Source organism: Mesocricetus auratus, unplaced genomic scaffold (genome assembly GCF_017639785.1).
Source record: "Mesocricetus auratus isolate SY011 unplaced genomic scaffold, BCM_Maur_2.0 Super-Scaffold_4256, whole genome shotgun sequence".
Lineage (NCBI taxonomy): Eukaryota > Metazoa > Chordata > Mammalia > Rodentia > Cricetidae > Mesocricetus > Mesocricetus auratus.
Window position 1 is genome coordinate 20,440,166 of NW_024429182.1, and position 19,836 is coordinate 20,460,001.

The window sequence follows — 19,836 nt, forward strand, 5'->3', positions numbered from 1 at the left end:
ACCCGTGCCTGCCCTGTAGCGGGCAGTGAGGGTCCTCCATGCTGAAAACTCAAACAGCAGTGCGGCCTTGCTTCTGTCTTTCCTCCATGTCTTCCTTCACCAACTGGTACTTGAAAAAATCTGGATTTGGGGGATTAGTCAGGCCTCTGTCTGATTCACCAGCTGGCCTGTTGCAAAGGATAAGTTAGGCTCTTCTGAGTAATTTCACAAAGCAGGCAGGTGCAGCAAAGCTCTGTGACATCGGCTCTATAAGCAACTCCACAGAAAGTGTGCTTCTGGGAAGGTAGTATACAGTCCCCTTAAAAGTACAATTATTCCTCCTATCTCCTAACTACCTTAAAAGGGGTGGTGTCTTGGCCAGGTGGCTGACAGGCCCAGATGGATTATCTTGGTCCCTTTGGGGCACTGGCTCTGTCTAGCCTGTGCCCTCCTGGAGGAAGCAGGGGGAAGGATTGGTGAGGCGCGTTCCACTGCCTTCCTTGCCTTGGGCGCGCTGAGATGAAGAAACCCACTCTGCCTCTCTGAGAGCTCCAGGTGGGAAAGGGAGCTTTCTCCTGCTGTGGTTTAGGAAATTGCTTTTGTGACCAAGAGAGAGCAGTGAGAACGCATCTCTGATACAGTTCGGTGATGGTCAGGGAAGCAACCAGCTCAGAGCAGAGCTAAGACAAGTAGGAGTCAGCACCCTGCCTCCAGGCACTCCCGAAGGGACCTACAGCGCGCCCCCCCGGGAACCTTGGTTGCTCTAATTACACCTGTGTGGCCCTTGGGAATTCAACCAGAAGCTCTTTCTCTCCCACGGTTCCATGTGAGTTTACAAATAAAATAACTGAACAAAGCAAAGAAAACTTCAGCCTTTTGTTTCCCATTTTTATTGGTGATATACAGAGATCCAGACACACGGGGCTTAGGTGGGCTTTGATGCACTCTTCTGATTGAAGCACCAATGACAATACCATTTTTATTGAGAGAACAGACCACGAATTCTATGCAGCAGTGGGACAGACAGGCTTGAGAATGTGACCCATGGCCATGTCCTGGCTTACCAAGCCTCCAAAGTGGCTTTAGAATATTCTCTATGCATAGTATACATATGATGCATTTGCTGTCTGCATTATTGGGAGCTTAAAGAATCCTAGACTTTCCTAAGCCATCTTTTGCTAACACACAGCACGGCTTGTCTAACCTGAAGAGAGCAATGTCGACAGCTCATTCTTAGGCATTTCTTTCCCATGGTTCAATGTAATCCAACCCCAGATGGGCAAAGATCTCTTCTTCACTGTCCGCTTCAAGAAACACCCTCTGGAAGCGTAAGGAGAAACACATACACTCAGGAATTTTCCTTCAGCATCAGCACCTCCAGCTGCCTTGTTAGAATGAGTGACAGTTGACACACCCAGCCCTGCTCCCGAATATAAAAGATTAGAGGGAACCAGGGTGTGGTGACTCACACCTGGAACCCAGCACATGGGATGCAGAGGCAGGAGCCTGGGCTGCAGAGTGAGACCACAAACAAACAAACAAGCAAACATCCCTAGTTACTGCTTCCTGTAGTCTTGACACTTTTTCATCCATGAAAATGACACATGTGGATTAAGGTACAACCGTGACAATCTCCCCAATCAGCAAATGACACATGGACAGTTTTCCTATGAGTCTCTAATTCGTGTGTGTGTGTGTGTGTGTGTGTGTGTGTGTGTGTGTGAGTGAGTGAATGTGTGTGTGCGTGCACGTTTATGTATGTGGACACATATGTGTGGGAATGAATGTGCATTCATGTGTTACATGTGGAGGACAGCAGTCAGCACTGGATAATGTCATCCTCTAACATTTTGCTTTTGTTGTTGTTGTTGAGGCGGGGTTTTTCACTGAGCTGGGAGCTTACAGTTGACTAGACTGACTAGCTGCAGGAATCTGCTTGTCTTGGCCTTGCCAATGGCTAGTTACAGATATGCCCGCCTCTCCTGGCGTTAACGTGGCCTCAGAGCTCAGGTCCTCATGCTTGCACGGCAGGCATTTACAGCGGAACCATCTCCCCAGCTCTACTGGTTTCTTCTATTTTTAAAATGTTTGTGCATATGGATGTTTTGCTCATGCAAACATCTATATGCCATATTGATGCCTGGTGCCTGAGGCCAAAAAAGGGCATCGGAGCCACCACATGGGTGCTGGGAATCAAGCCGGATCCTCTGTGACAGCAGCAAGTGCTCTCAATCACTAAGCCATTGTCCCAGCCTACACTCCTATTCTTAACCATGACTGTTCTCTGCAACTACTTGATGGGGTTTCTCATTTCCTCTCGTCTCTTCTCTTTTTGTTTCTTCTCTTTTTTCCTCAATAAAATACACTGAAGCTTGAGCCACATTCCAGTCCAATGAAATGAAAGGCCCCAGAGAGTTCTTGTTGTCAATCTTTTTAAAGTTCTAGGTTATTCTAACGTGCAGCAGAGGGACAAACTGCTGGTAACGGCAAGCTACTGTGTGTGCTGCCTGCTCTACAGCCTTCCGTACCTGCCCACAGGCCCCACCCTCCAGGTTCCACCCCATGATCTCTTTAAGACTAAGCACTTCTTCCCCTGAGGACCTTCTAATACACAGCACAGTCCTGGGTCCAGAGCTGACACGCACTGAATTATTGATTACATGTTCACTTGCAAGCCCTCCTGAGTTGAACTCTATGACTCTGCCTCCACCTACACACTCAATTTCTGAGGTTATGCTGCTGTCTCCTCCCCTGTGAGAAGTACCTTGAATTTCTATGAGGATTCCCTTGTCCCTCCATCCATAAAGAGTGGGGGTGCTCTCATCTCTAGGGAGAAGCACACACAGCCCAAGCCTGGCCAAGCAGAACTGTGGCAATGGATTAATAGAGGAGCACATAACCCAAGCATGGTCATTGAGCAGTTAGAATCCATGCAAAAACTATTAGAAAAAAGATCTTCCCTGTTAGAACAACTAGATGGGTGGGAATCACAGGAAAATCTTTCCTAGCAAAGAAACAACTCTGGAAAACCCACTGAACACCCAGACACAGCTGTACCTGAAGCCGGTATTGCACAGCAATTTTTACCCACTTTCCTTTTCTTTTTACTTGAGGTAATTATAATAAATCTCTGGGGGCAAGACCATATTCTTTTTTTTCAAGACCCTGGCTGTCCTGGAACTCGCTCTGTAAACAAGGCTGGACTGGAACTCAGGGCCCTACCTGCCTCTGCCTTCCAAGTGCTGGGATTAAAGTTGTGTGCCACCACCGCCCAACCAGAGATCAGATTCTTACTTCTAATAATCTCATGCCTTCTTCTCCCTCCAAACCTAATTTGGTGCCCTTGACCACTATAAGGACAGTAGATATTTTTGCTCATGGATTTGACAATAGAATTGTTAATCCTTTATCAGTTACATGGTAACTTGCCACTGTTCTTAGGCATGAGTTGAACAAGGTGCCTCTGCCAAGTGAGTCCCCCGTGGTTAGTGACTGAGGCTTGGTGGCGTCCTGCTCTACTGTAGGCGATGCTGGTTAATGACCCACTCAGAGCTTGATTGCATTGGATGGGGATTCCTGTAACATTTGGGATTCATGGTGAGCCTTGACTTTCATTGGAGTAAATGGCTGTAAATACCAGGAATATAGTCATGTCAATTCTGGCCACCTCTGTGCTGGCCCTGGAGGCCCATCAGCTCACTCATTGAGCCAGGAACTCCAGAGTTGAATCCTGGGCCAGGTGGGGACTATCATTTGAGGAGCGCTTTCTGATCTCTCTGCAGAGAACAGAACATTTGTAGCAAAGAGAAGCAAACCTGGACACTAAAATCAGCTTGGGCTGGAATGAGGATGGGGTAGGTAAAGGTGCTTTCTGCCAAGGCTGAGGACCTGAGTTCGATACCCAGAACCTACACAGTAGGCCAGAACTGGCTCCCCTGGCCTCCACATGCAGAGCATGGCATATGTGCACTCATCTCTCCCACTATAAGATAAATAAGTAAATTTAGTAAAAATCTCATCAAGGGTGAGGGCCAGTAGCCCGTCTCAGGAAGAAAACGCTACCTTGGTCTTGTCATACAAAGCATGGTTGTCCAGCATCATCTTCCGCTCGTGGGTGGCATAACGCCGCAAGTCTCTCTCAAACTGCTGCGAAGAGAATTAAAATAGATTACCATTCGCGTGTGGTGTTTAGAGCCATCCTGCGCCCTCGGGTGTTTGAAACTGCCGTCTGCTAGCATATAATCTTGTGTGACTTTCTTTCTCAGGGCCCAGGTCTGGTGGCTGAGCTCTGGGGCCCCTGTACTAGACCAGAAACTCGGTGTGAGCAGGAAACTGACTGGCTTGGTCTCTTGTCAGCCGGTGTCCAGCAGGCAGCGGATGGTGTGTGAATAATGTTGCCTGGATAAATGGACAGTGTGAGCACTGTTTCTGGAAAAACACCTGGTCCAGAGTAATTGCTGCCTAAATCATTTTAAGTTTTAAATATCATCACTATAAAAGAGGGCGAGGAATGGAGAGGTCTTGGACCAGGTTTTGGGCCTATCTGTGTGTCCTTTGGCACACTACCCAGACTTTCTGAACCTTGCTTTGTCCCAGAATGGAGGGAGTGCATGTTAAGGCCCCTTCCTCTTTGGTGTCCACCCATACCGAGATTCTGTGAAGTCACCTGCCCCAGAATGATATCTCTCATGATCAGGAGGCTTCAGGGAGCAAATCTGAGGACTAGGACAAATGACAAGCAAACCTTCAAAGCAAGGACAGTGAATCCCACACACTACTGCTCATTTCCTGAGAGAAACCCAGGTCTAGGATGCTGACTTTTTCCAAGAGCCTAGTGAGAATGCCTGGAACAGTCGTGCCCTCTAGTGGTGATAAATTTCCTCCTCACTGGAAAGTTTCTGGGGCTGGGTGAGACGTTGCCAACCAGGAACCCTTCATAGCAGGTGCAGGTGCAACAAGACTTATGGAATAATTGGCCAGAGCAGATTCGATAGCACAGGCCAGCTCCTACATAGCCCACCGCCACCCTACCCCAGCTCTTGGCCAGGCAGTGACTGCCCACAGCTCACACTGGTTTGCCAGCATCTGGAGAGGCTGGAAGTATAATGGTGGTTGGCTAAATGGGGCCGATGAGGGGCTGCTCCCAGCTCCCAGCCCTGTGTGGTTTGGGAGAGAGAAATGTTTTCCTGAACCGCTTTGTGGTCTTCAGAGTGTTTCTGGGCATGTAAAGAGAGACACAGTTCACTCAACAAAATCCTGCAGAATGCCAGCTTCTCCCAGTTCGTTGGGGGAACTGAGAGTCTAGCAGGGGACACAGACAATTTATAATAACAGAAAAAATAAGCAAACCATGGGTCACTGCCACACAGGCATCATGCTGGAAACTGAATCTACCAGGGAAACACTCGGTTTATTATTTTCTAGGAGCTCTGAGAAATACTAGATCAATCAGTTTACCTCTGCATCTTACAGACTCAGACAACAGGCAGCCACTCAGATTCACATCAGCTGTCACTCACTGCCATTGCCCCTTCCTGCTTCTTTTCCTCAGGTTGAGCCAAGCCACACCCGCTGTCTTCCTTCTTAGAAAAGCCCCAAAGTGGGCTGCCCAGAGCCTGAGATGGGGGATGCCGGGCGGCAGCAGCAGACAATAGGGGAGAGCAGGTGTGGCAGAGCCCACAGGCCCTCCTGGTGTGTCCACCGCTGACCTTGGATGCTACCCTGAGTTAAAAGGGACAACTTAGGAGTGCCATATGTCCTAACTGGATCTCATGGCCTCAGGCTAGGACCAAATCAGATACTCAGGAGTGTCTTGTCATGGTGCAGGCGATGACACTGCTTTCATGGAACCCGGACTCTGTGCCCGGCTTAGTGCCAGCAGCTTTGTTCTCTGAATTCTCTGCTGCACTGCATGATTGCAGATGCTTAACAAGAGCCTAGCGTTACCCCTAAAGGAGGAGCTGGGGTGCCCAGTTAGACTCCAGATCTTAAGATGCTAGTTAGACTCCAGTCTTAAAATAAAGCCGCTGTCTCCATGAGCCCTCCATGCCCTGTAGGGTTAGTGCCACTATTAGCCCCACAGAAGGTCCAAGCAGTGTTCTCTACCTGGAAACTGGGAAGCCAGAGATAGAGCAGGGCTCAGCATCTTGAATCTCAAAGTTTATTTTAAAAACCTCACAGAAGTACTGGAGACAGAGGGCATCCACGTGGTCTCATGCTTCAGACAAAGCACCATAGACAGCAGGTAGAAGCTACAAAGCCATGGTGCAGCTGCAGCGTGGTTTACAACAGATTCGAGGCTGCAGCCTGGGCTGCTGCAAGCTGGGCCTTGCTGCCCCAGGAGGATGCCACTGGCATCAGTTTTGTAGCACCTAGGAAACTTGTCCAAGATCACTCAGCTGGGAAGGGGCAGGACTGAGCCCTTCAGCAGGCCCAAGGCCTGAATCCGTCTGGGTCACCCCCTTCTCTGTTGCTTCCTGGGTTTACCTAAGATACCTCCTAGTTACCGATGGGCTTTTCAAACACAGGTGTCTGGGCTTAGCTGCCTAGAGTTTCTGATGTAGTGGTATACAGTGAGGTGGAGAATTTCTAAATCTAACCTGCCCCAGGGAAGGCCACTGCTGCTGGCTGGATGAGCGGCACATTGGGGATAACTGTTGTAAATGAATCTGACTCGCATGACCATATGTCAGTAACATACCCTAGTTTAGAGGCTTGGGGGCATGTTCTCCCAGCATTCTCTCCTGCGGCCATCAGCTCTCTTCCTGGGCCAGGAAAGCTAACAGCAGACAACACTTACCCTGGAGCCAGTCCATCCAAGCAAGGCAAAGGCCCGGCGGTCATAGGGGCACATGACCAAATCGACACGGATGGCCTTCCAGCCCTTTCCTTCCTGCTGGCTGCTGTTGTCACTGCCCACTCTCTGGTGGTACAGCTTCAAAATCAGAAAGCATTTCTGGAAGTGATCTAGAGCATCAACCTTCCTGCTGGGCAGCTTGAACTTTTCAAATGTCGACTCTATGAGGTCACAGTACAAAAGCAGCCCCTGAAAAGAGGGGAAGAGAGCTCAGAAAGGACCCTGGGGTGGGGCGGGGGCTTACCATCTCACAGTGACTCTTCAGGAAGCCTTTTCAGAGCTGAACAGACATGGTGGGCTTTCATCCTTGCTCTCAGCAGCTAGAGAGAACGTGGTAAGTAGTTCTCGGGTTCTCCCTACAGAAAAGGGATTTCTCCATGACAGAGACTGAGCCCAAACTCCTCCGTGATAAAACTTCGGAGTCTCCCCATCTCCCTGTCTGCTTCTGAGGGATAGCCTTTCTCCTTTAAAAGCAATCCACCATGAACAGAAAGCCACATTGCTCCCTGTGTGTCAGACTGACAATCACTTGGACTGGATCAAAGGGTTGTGACTGGGAGACCAGGCCCAGTGTGGAGTCGGTGACCTGCTGCCACTGTTGTTTTCAGTTCTGGGCATTGAATCCAGGACCTTGAACTTGCTAGAGAGGCATTCTACACTGAGTATACCCCAGCCTCGGAAATGATGCTTCTGAGAAAACTATCTGCCCATCTTGGAGGCAGTGGGAGAAGGACCGTGGTGACTGTTTCATCTCAAGTTTCCTTTCAGAAAATTAATAAGTGATTCAAAGGAGTGCCCGGCAAGTGGCAGCCCCTGGGAGTTCCTCTGGTCCTCACAGTGGAAGCACCTGACTGGTAACAGTTGGGGGCATCTGTGAATCCATCCTGAACTTGTCAAAGCTTTGACTGGGATGTTCCTTCTGGCGCAGGTACTCTGCAGCAGAGCCTGGTGCCTCCTCAGATGTGGCCCTAGCTGTCCTGGCCAGCTTTCTACGGGGTATCTATACCATTTGCAATTCCCTTTCCTGTCCCTGCTCCTCTGAAACTGCTTTGAGGGTGGGCTCAGGCTTTGCCATAGGAGCCCATGGTTGTCTTCTAGTGGAAACCGAGTGACTGTCCTGGATACAAAGGAGGCATTTCCTACTGCTCCTTCCCTCTAGTCCCAGGGTATGGAGGGTGGAGGAGTTGGGGGGTTAGGGCGGTTCAACGTTGCTTTATACAAGGAAGAAGCTCCACCCCCTCCAACTTAGTGGACCAATTAACCACAGGCTACGCCAAACCAATGGTGTAAGAGCAGAAAGGGATTTTAGGGGGCCGAATGAGGAGTCCTCCAGCCAGCATCCCTTCTTGCCCTTTGTTTTAAGTCCCTTCCATCTCCTCCTTGGGGAACCAATGTCTGCTACTCAAACTCAAGTCAGTTTTCCAAAGTGAGGGCAGTCGCCCCTCAGTCACCCCTCAGTCGCCCCTCAGTCGCCCCTCAGTCACCCCTCAGTCATCCCTCAGTCACCCCTCAGTCACTCCTCAGTCATCCCTCAGTCATCCCTCAGTCATCCCTCACTCATTCCCTAGTCATCCTGGTAGCAAAGTTCACAGATGCTCAGCCCTCCATGCGCAGTGGTAGAGTGTTTTATATGAACCACACACCTCCCTGTCGACTTTCCACCACTTCTAGATTAATCGTCTAATACTATGTAAATGCACGCGTTGTTGTCTATTGTTTAGAGACTGGGGATGACTGTGCTCAGCACGGGTGGGAGGTTTTTGTTTTTGTTGTTGTTTGTTTGTTTTTAGTACCTTTTCTTATGTGAGGTTGGTTGAATCTATGTGTTAAGAACCCAGGGTCATGGCCACAGAGGGCTGACTTTAAACTCGTTTTGGTTCTGGGTAGCCTGGAATGGAACTCATCCTCCTGCCTTGGCCTCCTGAATCCTGAGATGACAAGCGTGAGCCACCGTGCCTGGTTCTCAACATTTTGACTCTCGCAGAAGTTCCATGCACTCCATGAAGCAGTTAAGGTCCTCGTACCCAGGTGCCACTCACTGCGCATGACCCAGAGCCTGCGTCTTGTCGTCCCCTTCCTTTGTGGTGAACTACCAGCAGCCGCGATTGAAATTCAGGCAGAATGCCTGTCTGGGGAATGCTGACCTCCGTGAGATCAGTATTTCCAAGCCCTTCAACCCCTTTCTCCTACCTCTGACTGGGGCGTTCTCCAAAGGACACACCTAAACAGGCCTCTTGATGAGAGAGTACACTGAGGCCCCTGAGCTGTTCAGCACACTTCTCAGACATGTACACATCTATGGGTGTGCTGTGCATGTTCTGAGAGCACACGTGTGTGCGCCGTGTAGGCTGTGCTTACAGCCGTCTGTAAAGTGAAGCTCAGTGTAAGGAAGGCAGGGAAGTCGAGGCAGAAGCCGAATTCAAAGAACTCTACTGATTTCACAGCCGAGGCACGGGGATGTGTCCAGGGTAGCGACACCAAATCAGCTGGCACTTGTCTGTGAGGGGAGGGTTGGGGCAGCCCAGTGCCTGGCTGTCACACAGAGTGCAATAAACAGTCCTGACAGTGATCATCACAGCCACCATTTGTTGGGTTTTTGCCATTTGCCAGGCACCCCAGAGAGTCCCCCACTGAATCTCTTGTTAGCACAGACAGGAAACGGACCAGGAACCGTTAGGGTCGCACCACTGGTGACTGGACTTCTGAAGTCTCAGATCAGATGCGTTTTACCATTGGCCCCATTGCAGGGCCTGGGATTACGACGCCTACCTTGGCCTGGGGAGCACAGCAGGGATACCTGAAAGTGCCTCCTCTCCACTCCAGCAGTCACAGATAGTCTCAGCATGAGAAGAATGACACAACAACGAGCATCAATGGGTTTCCAGTCCTGGCGACAGGCCAGGGGGGAGAGGCAGTGTCTGGTCTACCAGGGGGGTCTCTCATCTCCCCTGTTCCCAGAGCACTGGGCAAGCGTCCTGGCTCTTCTTTGTGGTGTCTTCTGGCTGAGCTTATCTTGTCTACTCTCAGGCTCTGGTCACCCGTGCTCATTCTCCTGAAAGGGACAGGGGACGTGGCGTGGCCTCACAGATGAATTCAGAGCTGATCCCGAAACCTAGTTTTCATTTACAGTGCTCATGGCTCCTGGGATGGCTATTTCTGGTTTTTACTTTGTCTGGTGTCCTCTCTCTGGCTCACCAGTGAGCTTGACCCAGGAAAGGGGAAGCTGCACTAGGGAAACTCAGGCCCAGCCTCCTCCCCTCAGTCAGGCTTGTAGGTCCCTGGGCGAGAGCCCTTTGCCTCTCTAGGAAGTGGTGTTTGACAAGAGGGCCAGAAGTCAGGTGGCTTTGGCTGTGGGAGAAGGTTAACTCAATGGCCCTGTAGCAGATTTGATTTCATCCTGCGCAGTAGCTATCGGCCATGACCTCTGAGGCCCCGGCCTACACTACTTAGCTTCCTTCTTCAAGCAAGTCATGTGCAGCCTAGGACCCAAAGCTTGTCAGTCTCATGCCAGCTGTGTGGAGCCGCGATGAGGTGTTACAAACAATTGAGAATTGACTCGGTAGCCACTGTGTGAACACAATGCTTGGGCTGGGGAGATGCTCACGGTTAAAGCACTGGCGTGTCAGCCTGAGGACCAGAGTTTCCCATCCCCGGAACCCACAGAAGTGCTTGGTAGACATGACAGTCTGCCTGCAGTTCCAGCCTCAGAAAGTGGAGACTAGGGATCCCCAGAGCAAGCTGGCTAGTGTGACTACCCACACCGACAAGCTCTGGGTTTGACTGAAAGACCCTGCCTCGGTGAATAAGGTGGAGGAGGGATGGAAGATGATTCCCAACACCAACCTCTGGCTGTGCATGCACCCACACACGCACGCTGTAGCATGAGTTCTAATAGGTCCTCATGATAAAAACCTGGAGTCAGAGGATCAGAGACACAGAGGAGGTGCCGGCCACAGGAGAAACCGCTTACCTCTACTGAATCCTCAGACCAAAGGAGCAATCCTGTCCCTATGAAACCCCAGGCTGAAAGCCATCTCTAAGAAACCTCAGATTGCCCTGAGCTCCTGTATCCTCCTGCCTTATATTCCTCTCTCCGCCCAGTCATATCACTCCTGTCTCCAGGATCCCAAGTATTGGGATCACCTTTGCATGAGCTCTGTTTCTCTTTTAAACAGATTCAGTTTTGTGTAACCCAGGGTGACCTTGAACGCACAGAGATCCGTCTGCCTCTGTCTCCCGAGTGCTGGGATTAAAGATGTGTGCCACCACAGCCTGGCCTCAATGGCTAACTGGTGGCTTAGCTCTGCACTTTAATCTTCAGGCAAGCTTTATTTGTTATAGAATAAACAAAATGTCACCACAGCACACCACATACACACACACATACACACACACGTGCACACACACACACACACACACACACACACGAAAGCACTGTGAGAGGGTCTTGAGTGGCAAGCATCTGTCTTGGTCTCCTTACCTGCTGTTCCCACAACTCTGTCACTTTGTGCAAGAGTTGCTGTTCTTCTTCCTCTGTGGCTTCTGGGCTGGTGATTAGAAAATCTACGTCATGCCCAGTCATCTTACCCCTAATTCAAAAAACACAAAATGGAAATCAATTCAAATTTTAGCCCTTTATTTAAAACAAAACAACAAAAATAATCCCTCTTTGTTTCTGTGTTCCAAGTGTGAGGTTTGTTCTGCAAAATACTCACAATATTTTTAAACCACCTATTCTTGGTTGTACAACTCTGTGTCTTACAAAACAAATTTATGTCAGAAAAAGCCATACGTGGTATGTATATTGTTGTATATGGATAGGATGAGAATAAGAAAGATTACTTCTATACCCAGTACACAGTACACACACACAGAAACATGTAGCCAACCAAGCGCTATGGCCATACCCTACATGGTAGCCTTCTTGGAATTGTGGTGTGAATTAAGGGATTTTTCTTTGTCTTTTTTTTCCTCCTTTGTTAAAGGCAGGGTTTCCTATGGTGCAGACTGGCTTTGAACTCACTATGAAGCTGAGGTTTGCCCTGTATTCTTGCCTTCCTGCTCCACCTCCCCAGTACTGGGGTTAGAGGTTTACATCACCACACCCGGTTTACTAGACGCTGGGGATCCAAGCCAGGGCTTCCTTCACGATAAAAGGCATTCTACCAACTGAGAGACAGCCCCAACCTGAAATTCTCTCAGATTTTGTCCTCCTTGATCCAAGTGACCAGGTAAGGTCTCAGGAGGGGTGAGTAGGGGGGCAGGAGGGATGAGCCCCTTTCTGATGCAGAGGCTAAATTAGTATCCAACTGACTACAGGCGTTTCTGAAGACTCGTTCACTTAGTTATTCACTGACTCACCAAAGTCTTGAGCAGCTGCTATGTGATCAGGCTCATGCCCTGGTCTCAGCGGGAACTAAGCCCCACTAGCTCCACAGGGAAAGCGTACATGGTGCGGCAGACATCTGGGAACCAGCACAGAGCAAGAGCGAGTCAAGAAGGGTTTTCGGAAGCAGCATCTAGATCGAGTCTTAAGGAATGAGAAGACAGACGGGCGCCAGTTTTACAAAACTGTAGAGAAAATTTCCCCTGACCAAAGTCACAGAGGCCAGAACTGTGTGTGCGAGGGATGTCATGTTGTTTGGAGCTCCCAGAATGAAACCCAGGGGACAGGAGTCAAAGCAGCAGAGAGCGGCTGGCACTGGGTCAGAACGAGCCTTTGGCACTGGGTCAGAACGAGCCTTTAGCACCATTGCAGAGGCAGGCAGAACAGAGGTGCTAAAACAACCACATCATTTACCTGCGGAACCCCCCAGTCATGGTGACCAAGGCATCTGGAAGAAACGCCAGCACTGCCTCCTTAACTAGCACGCTGATGGCCTCTGCTTCTGCCCTGTTCACACAGCTAACGAGGTCTTCATAGTAGAGGAATCCTGAGAGGCCATTTGACAGGCCAGTGAAGAAAAAGGCACACATAAGATGACCCAGCGTTAATGCAAGAGGATGCTGTCTCAACCCGTGCTCCTAGGCATGGGCAGACTCTACACAGAGCAAAGTAATACATGGAGTTGCCTTGTCCATTTGCTTGTGGGCTCTTGATGGATACAATGGAGCTTTGAATTCTCATGGGGAGGTCTACAATGTCCTTACTAAAGGCAAAGTATTCAAATCCTTCTGGAATCCTTCTGACGTCATAACGAAGAACCAGTACTTCCTCCTCCTCTTCTTCCTCCTCCTTCTCCTCTTCCTCCTCCTCCTCTCCTTTTCCTCCTCTTTTTCTGAGCAAGGTTCAGCTGTCCCTGAACTCCTAATTCTTCTGCCTCTGCCTCCCAAATGCTGAGATTACATGTGTGTAACACCATGTACAGCCTTCTTGACCAATAAGCTGTGCCCTGGACGCAGGCAGAGAGGGAAAGATGCTTAGCTCCAAGAATCGGGGTGGGTACTGGAGGGCAGCTGGGTGTGTCTGGGACAGTCAGTCTGCTGACAGTTACTCCTGCTTCTATACAAGACACTGCACTTTCATTAATGGTTCCTAAAAGGACCACCCAAACACCGCTTGACAAATGGGAGACTATTCTAGAGGCACAAGGAGACACAGAAAACGTGTTGCTCCTTGTTTCTCACCCCAGGATGACAGGTGACCAAGAGGCCATTTGGCTGGAGCACACTGTAAACAAAGTTCCCAGGTTCAAAGCCATTTGGGATCTCTAAATGGGATGGTTGCAGAAATGTGTTGACAGGACCAAGAAAAGATGTTCATGCTAATAAATACCCCCATCACCTGTCCCTACCAAGCCAGATGCTTGAGGAACTACTGTCTTGATATGAATACTGATGTCTTTTCTAACTCTGCTGTTACCAATTACCTTTTTATTGGGACATAGCTTTGTGTGTGTGTGTGTGTGTGTGTGTGTGTGTGTGTGTGTGTGTGTGTGTGTAAAGAGTTTGTTCTAAAGAGCAACACTGCAGTAGGCTTTACTAGAGAAATTGCCATCATCACTGGTTACTCAAGTAGGACTCAGTTGGTTTCTGGAATTACCTATGTTCCTCACTCAATGATGTACATGAACATGAAGTTATGATTTTTTATGAATGTGTAGCTGTCAGCTAACACCTCACACCTGTGTTCCCAGGACTCAAGCCACTGAAGTAGAATGATCACTAGTTCAAGGCTCTCTGAGTGAAATATGATGTTGCTCTCCACTTTCTATCTGAGTGTTATCAGTTCTCACTATTGTTCCAATCCATCTCCTTGCCATTTATGTCTGATGATTACATACATTTCTTCTTAAAAGTATCTCTAGAGCTGGTGTAAATCATACTTGCTAGATGTGTTCTTTCTGGGTCTAGAGTAGAAACACTGGATCTTTTTTCTTAGACTTTTTTTATTTTCTGTGTGGCAGTGTATAAAGCTTATTAGCAACGACTCAGAAATCAGCAAATCTGAGAGATGACTCAGTGGTTAAGAACACTTGCTGGGGGGCTGGAGAGATGGCTCAGAGGTTAAGAGCACTGGCTGCTCTTCCAAAGGTCTTGAGTTCAATTCCCAGCAACTACATGATGGCTCACTACCATCCATAATGAGATCTGGTGCCCTCTTCTGGCCTGCAGGGATACATGCAGACAAAATACTATATCCATAATAAATAAATATTTTAAAAAAAGAACACTTGCTGCTCTTCCAGAGGACCCAGGTTTAATTCCTGGTACCCAGATGATAGCTTACAACCATCTGTAACTTCAATTCCAGGGGATCCGATGCCCTCTTCTGACCTCCATGGGCACTACACACTCATGCACAGACATGCATACAGACAAAATATCCATATACATAAACTAAAAATAAACATAAATCTTTGAAAACATAAATTAACAGGGTTATAGGATGAATAATGATTTTCTATAGTGTCCACTGGTGGAACCCTCAGGATATGATTCACCTCCGTTTCTTGTACTTTCATTGTCTGTTTGTTGACTACCCCCACATGCCCAGTATCCTCTGCTAGAAGACTCCATTACTTCCGTATTTAAAATCTTGATAACTCCACTATTCTCCATAACTCCAGAAGCCATGGTGTTTAAAATTATGACTGTAACTCTCTCAAAGACAATTTTACTCTATTTTTATTGCATGTCAAAAACAAACAAATCTTATACATATGAATCGCATCTCTTCGTTTCTGGAAAAGGGACCAGCACAGTCCGTGGAAGGAATTGACTTGGCCACCATGGGGGTCTGGGGTGCTTGCCAGACTTTCAGATGATGGTAACAGCTCTTCCATCCCCACGCTGCACTGCCGTCCCCTCCTAGGCCATAGGACTCTGGTTGGACAGATCAAGGCTGTCCCCCTTTTCTGCCTCCCTTTTCTGTTTTCCAGTCCTAGCACATATTCACAGTATGAGCCAACTGGTGTGAGTGTAGGTTGTTCACACACTCCCTTCTCTCCCTCCCTGAGCACACAGTCACAGTGTGAACCAACCGGTGTGAGCATAGTTGCTCAGACACTTTCTCTCTTTCCTCCCTGTCAGCTTATCCCTCCGTCCTTGACTCTCCATTGCGTGTTTGTTACCCAGTGAGACAGCCAGACCCAAGTGTCTAGAGGAGGCTGTAGGAAGCAGAACAGTGGCCGTCCACGTATGATATCTGGATAAAGGTAATCATAGCAGCCCAGGAAGACGCCTTCTTCCAGGTCAGGCTCAGGGCTTTCGGTGAACTGATGTATTCCCATTATCTCAGGCTCTTCAGTGAGGTCTCAGGCTCTTCAGTGAGGTCTCAGGCTCTTCAGTGAGGTCTCAGGCTCTTCAGTGAGGTAACAAAGCCTCAAGGTTTTAACCAAATCACTCAGTGACAGGTTCTGGACTCCCCAAGACTAGAGGCCAAGTAAAAGTGGCTTCCATATTGTTCTACCCAGACAAACCCAGAGCGACCCATGATTTTCCCAATTCCATTACCTGCTTTCTGCATTCGTGTAAATCTCAGGCTTTTGTCTGACTTGATTTTACTGAGACTTCTGAAGCCCATCCTGAACCATTTCTCAGCGGTCTTCAGCCCCACTCCAAACACAGATGTAAAGAGCTAACAGGGAGGGAAAGGCAGGCTGTTAGTTCCCAAAGATCATCACTATCATCACTATGACAATGGAGTGGCACTTTCCAAAGTCTCAGGTTATGGACAAGAAATACAAGCAAAACTGTCTCAGCTACTCTTGAAAACACAAGAGAATAGGAATAGCATTTGTGTATGTGGGGGGGGGGTAGGTGTGTGTGTGTGTATGTGCTTGCACAATATGTGTAAGCATATATAACTGCGTGTGGAGAATGGAAGCCAACCTTAGGCTGGGACAGCTGGCCAATGAGCTTCAGGAATCTTCCTGTCTCTGCCTCCTTGGTGCTGAGATTTAAAAGGCATATCACCACACCTGGCTTTGTATATTGGTTCTGAGGCTCTTGCTCAGGTTCTCAATACTTCACTAAGCTCTCTCTTGGTCCTGGAGATGGTAACTTTTGGAGGCTGGAGATTCCCTTCACAGCCATAGTGTCACAAGATGAAACAGAGGTGAGAGGCAGGCCAACACCTGTGTGAGGCTTCGGCGTAACCTACGTGACAGACTGTCTCTCCAGCTGCCTCCAGGGTGCTCAGTCTCTTACATTCAATCATGTACCACACCTTGGATGGGAGTGTGCTCGTGGAGGCTCAGCATATTTACCCGATCTACAAGTGGGTAATTGCAGGTTACAGGCTTAACCTGTACTCAGAGCCTGCTCTCACCATGCACTAGGCCTTGTATCACTTATGAACTAAAGGAACTGGCCAAAGTACCAGGAACTCCAAGGTAAGAGCAACTGGGAGTTGATTGACCCTGAGTCCCAGAAATGAAGATACAGTGAGGACATGAGTTTGTGCCTCTGGACCAGGTTTGCTCTATTCATATCCTTATGCCCCTTTGACAGTTGTAACCACAAAAGAGATTCTTGGTAGGTAATTTCTTCATATGGAAGGAAGCTGAAGCACCTTGTTCATGTATCTGCTTCTTGGGACTCCGTTATGGACTGAGTTGTGCACCCCATGTTGAAGTCCTAATCCTTTTGCACATGGGATCTTTGGGAGATGTGCTAATTAGTTTTAAATGTCAACTGGACACAATATAGAATCACTTTGGAATCTTAACGAGGAATTGCCTGTACTACATTGGCCTGTGGGCATGTCCGTGGGGGTGGCTTGGCTATTGACTGATGTAGGAAACCCTCTGCGGGAGGTGCCATTCCCTAAGCATGGAGTCATGCCTACTAAAATAGCAGGAGGGAAGAAAGATAACCGAGAGCAAGCAAACTGGACCCATGCATTTGTTCACCTCTATCTCCTCCATGTTAGGGCAGCAGCAAGAAGGTAGTAGGCCATTGCAAGCAATAAAGAGAGGCCTTCCTAGGACCTTGACCTCAACTTTCTGCTTCCAGAACAGCAGAGAATACATTTCTATTCAAGCCGCTCAGTCTGTGGCATGTTAGTATGGCAGCCCTAGTTAATATAGCGAGAAATAGAAAACCACTCCCCAGCAATCAAATGCAAAATCTCTTACTTTGAAGGATTTATATCGTTCATCGTTTAACACGGCTTTGACTTCAGAACTTTCTCCATCTTCAATAATTCCCTGCACAGAGGGTGAACAAAATATTTTGAGTTACATCCTTACATAATCGCTATGTGAGCCTCAAACCCACAGCCCTGGCTGCTGGTTTCTCATGAAACTTGGGGAGTTTCCCTGGCTGATCTGCAGAAAGCAAGGATTTCCCTGTATTCTTGAAAACTCTTAGTTGACCATAGATGCAAAGATATTTTATAATCTTGAACAAGGACACAGAGAAATGAGGGTCTGAATCCAGAGAAACTAAGACAAAATATTCACTAACAAGTATTGTCCAAATAGCCCTGATAATTTTCTTATCAATGGATTCAACTTACTGAAGAGAACTTTTCAATTCGTGAGACTAAAAAGTCAGTCATTATCAAGCCATTATGAGGTCTAGTCTAGTGCCTATGCTGTCTGAGCTGGGATATTTTTTCTAGAATAATGTACTTTGCATTTGATTAGATTAAAACTTGCTACTGGATGGCAAACTTGCTTTGCTGGGAAATCCTTAAAGGTTGTTAAACATGCATCTACTGCCCAGTTTCTTCCCAGAACACTACAGTTGCAAAATCAGCCCACTGAACATAACACCAAGCCTCTCACCCAGTCTGGCTTAGAAGTTGGAACACTTGCTGCTCTGAGCTCTAAGGCTTGGGTCTTGTCCCTACTAGCTGGGTCTACATAGTCCTACTGGGGTCGTGCTGCATTATGGTTTCTATACATCTATACCTTTCTCTTTCTGTGCTATCTGTAGTAAGTAGGAGGAGAGAGTCCATAACTATGTGATCTCTTCCTATTTAGTACAGATAGACCTATTTGCAGGTACAGCAAATTCCACTTCTCCCTTACCTCTATGATACACTTCACCTTGTCCCCTAGGCAGGGGATTCCCTCTGTGTCTTTCATACTGATAATGGGGAATGGCAGAGATTTCAGTACAGCCGCTGCTCTCATGAATGCCACACAAGAGCCTTCATTCTCTCTGAACTCATAATTTTCAGCCAGGATATCGAAGGCATCCTAAAAAACAAAACCAGATCAGCTGGTCTGCTTGTCAGAGTCACTCACAAGTCCCTCCTGTCCCTTTTACTAATGGAGGACCTTTGAAGAAAGGGTCAGTCTCCTGCACATTTGCATCTCTCCCTGTGGGACACTGTCATTTAGCTGAAAAGATGTGTGTCTAATGAGTTATGAGAAAACTGAGTTCAGCATCATTAAATATCTGGAAACAACTTAACCAAGCTGAGACCTGGCATTCACGGTGTCCCAGCAGTCACGGCTGGGTATAACCCTTTGCCGTTTTCCTCACCAGTCGGTGGCCAGGGCTCTGTCACGATCCCCAGACATCTGATTCTCTTAGCTTGCACATAAAACATGGCCAACGCTTGTGGAATGAAGGGGTGTGTTCACCACACCGACCCAGAGCCGGGGTTATTTAAGGTGACTCGTGTTTTCTTTACCAGCAGGGAATGCAGCTGTGGCTCAGTGGGCCCGGTGACTGCCACCCATTTCCTGTTCTTCCTCACAGATGTGCTTGCAAGTTAGAGATGAGAAGCCCTGTATTTGATACTCTACTGAATGGTACCCTGGCAAACCCTGACCCAGGAGCAGCTGGAAGCCTGTCTCCTGTCTCTATAGAATAAACCGAATGTATTTTCCATGTCCATGAAAAAGGAGGCCCACTTGACAGAGAACCAGAGATGAAGTTAGGCATGGAGAAGCATTCTCTGATTTCCAGAAAAGTCATAATTTAACTGGTAGACTCATGGAAAGGAACCTCAAGCTCCCCCCTCCCCCATTTGCCCTAGGTGTTGAGAAGGCCTCCTTACCGTGAACACCCGGTTACGGTTGTCTAACGTAGTCTTTCTCTGACAAGCATACTGGGAGATCTTTTGCACAGCAGGTGGTGGAATGTTCTGGGAACCTGGGGCATGACTTGGAGAAGAATTTCTTCTCACCTACACAAAAGCATAAGTGTCCATTTTTAATGACAATGCCACTACTAAGTGTATATAACTATAAATATTTACTCAGATATAAAGAAAACACTTATGTGAAGACAATTGTCCCTGGAAGAGGGTAAATTCACAGAGGACTCAAAATGTGTCACATTCATCTCTAGTCTCCTATCATAGACATGTATGATTGTTCTTTTTATTAGTATTTATTAATTACACCAGTGAATTTCATTGTGCCATATCATATATGTACAATATATGTATTTTTGAAATCACAAAAATAAGAAAGAACCAGCAATTAATGATCTTTTTCTCTACTGTGTGAATTTATTACAGATGGTCCAAGCCCCTTTCTCAGAGGTTCTAGCATTATTGGTCAAGGATTTGGATTAAGAATTCATATTCTTTAATT

At 47.8% G+C, this 19,836-nt stretch overlaps 1 protein-coding gene and 1 long non-coding RNA gene across 3 annotated transcripts in view; one reads left to right on the top strand and one right to left on the bottom strand.

Annotated features, from left to right (window-relative positions):
• Nucleotides 1-853: 853 nt before the first annotated feature.
• The window catches only part of Dntt (DNA nucleotidylexotransferase), a 31,085-nt gene continuing 12,102 nt past the window's right edge, over nt 854-19,836 (bottom strand). The window contains exons 3-11 of one of the 2 annotated variants that reach the window (XM_005063607.3): nt 19,296-19,424; nt 18,316-18,486; nt 17,416-17,487; nt 15,791-15,914; nt 12,636-12,768; nt 11,316-11,424; nt 6,779-7,024; nt 4,042-4,122; nt 854-1,299 (exon numbers count right to left, since the gene is read on the bottom strand). In XM_005063607.3, the coding sequence (XP_005063664.1) occupies nt 1,213-1,299; nt 4,042-4,122; nt 6,779-7,024; nt 11,316-11,424; nt 12,636-12,768; nt 15,791-15,914; nt 17,416-17,487; nt 18,316-18,486; nt 19,296-19,424 (1,152 nt within the window). In that variant the 3' untranslated portion in view covers nt 854-1,212. Of the gene's footprint in view, nt 1,300-4,041; nt 4,126-6,778; nt 7,025-11,315; nt 11,425-12,635; nt 12,769-15,790; nt 15,915-17,415; nt 17,488-18,315; nt 18,487-19,295; nt 19,425-19,836 lie in introns of both variants that reach the window. The other variant, XM_005063606.4, reaches the window with a different exon arrangement.
• Nucleotides 7,064-12,654, top strand: LOC121140029. Its single transcript, XR_005876863.1, has 3 exons — nt 7,064-7,169; nt 11,821-12,066; nt 12,155-12,654. It is a non-coding gene; the product is annotated as an uncharacterized LOC121140029 (long non-coding RNA).